Source organism: Penaeus vannamei, chromosome 32 (genome assembly GCF_042767895.1).
Source record: "Penaeus vannamei isolate JL-2024 chromosome 32, ASM4276789v1, whole genome shotgun sequence".
Lineage (NCBI taxonomy): Eukaryota > Metazoa > Arthropoda > Malacostraca > Decapoda > Penaeidae > Penaeus > Penaeus vannamei.
This window is the reverse complement of record NC_091580.1, coordinates 7,615,717-7,617,243: the sequence shown is the minus strand read 5'-3', so window position 1 is coordinate 7,617,243 and position 1,527 is coordinate 7,615,717. Positions and strand designations below refer to the sequence as shown.

At 44.0% G+C, this 1,527-nt stretch overlaps 1 protein-coding gene across 1 annotated transcript in view; it reads left to right on the top strand.

Moving 5' to 3' along the window:
• The first annotated feature begins 530 nt into the window (after positions 1 to 530).
• Positions 531 to 1,527, top strand: part of LOC113803737 (uncharacterized) — a 38,973-nt gene continuing 37,976 nt past the window's right edge. The window contains exon 1 of the mRNA XM_070144677.1: positions 531 to 784. Coding sequence (XP_070000778.1) covers positions 618 to 784 — 167 coding nt within the window. The 5' untranslated portion in view covers positions 531 to 617. The remainder of the gene's footprint in view (positions 785 to 1,527) is intronic.

Below are 1,527 nucleotides of genomic sequence, written 5' to 3'. Positions count from 1 at the left end.
CTCCCTCTCCTCCCACTCCCTACTTTCACCTCTCTTCCTCTCCTCCCTCTCCCCACCTTCACCTCTTCCTCTCCTCCCTCTCCCTACTTTCACCTCTCTCTCTCTCCTCCCACTCCCTACTTTCACCTCTCTCCCTCTCCTCCTACTCCCCACATTCACCTCTCTCCCTCTCCTCACACTCCCCACCTTCACCTCTCTCCCTCTCCTCCCACTCCCCCACCTTCACCTCCTTCCCTCGCCTCCTACTCCCCATTCACCCCTCTCCCTCGCCTCCTACTCCCCATTCACCCCTCTCCCTCTCCTCCCACTCCCCACCTTCACCTCCCTCCCTCTCCTCCCACTCCACCACCTTCACCCCTCTCTCTCTCCTCCCACTCCCCACCTTCACCTCTCTCCCTCTCCTCCCACTCCCCCACCTTCACCTCTCTCCCTCTCCTCCCACTCCCCACCTTCACCTCTCTCCCACTCCTCCCACTCCCCACCTTCACCCCTCTCCCTCGCCTCCCACTCCCCCACCTTCACCTCTCTCCCTCTCCACCCACTCCCCCATTCACCTCCCTCCCTCTCCTCCCACTCCCCATTCACCTCCCTCCCACTCCGCCCACTCCACCGCCACCATGCCTCAGAACCTGCGCCTGTTCCACCCCGGCGTGAGTGGAATGAAAAACATGTTCGACAAGAAAGTGGAAGAACACAAGCAAGCGCAACTGGACAATCCCTTTAGCGAGTGGGAAGGCGCTGGAAGGACCCGGCGGCTGTCCAAAGAAGACATTGGCTACGGCAGGTTAGAGAGGTTCCTGTTAATAGTGTGGTTGAGGATCTTTTTTTTTGTATGGGAAGAATGTTTTTTTTTCTGTTTTTATTGTTGGTGTTATGATTGTTATCGTAATTATTGTTGGTATGCTTTAATAATGTTTTTTTTTTTTTTTTTTTTTTTTTTTTTTTTGTATGGGAAGAATGCTGTTTTTGTTGATTTTTTTTCCTGTTCTTATTGTTGGGGTTATGATTGTTATCGTAATTACTGTTGTTATGCTCTAATATATATATTTTTTAGTGGGAAGAATGTTGTTTTGTTGATTTTTTTCCTGTTTTTATTGTTAGTGTTATGATTGTTATCATAATTTCTGTTGTTATGCTCTAATAATGTTTTTTTGTATGGGAGGAATGTTGTTTTTGTTTATTTTGTTTTCCTGTTCTTATTGTTGGGGTTATGATTGTTATCGGAATTACTGTTGTTATGCTCTAATAATGTTTTTTTTTTAATGGGAAGAAAGTTGTTTTGTTGATTTTATTCTTTTCTTATTGTTGGTGTTATGATTGTTATCATTATTACTGTTGTTATGCTCTAATGACGTTTTTTATGGGAAGAAAGTTGTTTTTGTTTATTTTTTCTGTTCTTGTTGTTGGTGTTATAATTGTTATCATGATTACTGTTGGTATCCTCTAATAATGTTTTTTTTATGGGAAGAATGTTGTTTTACTGATTTTATTCTGTTCTTATTGTTGATGTTATAATTGTTATCATAA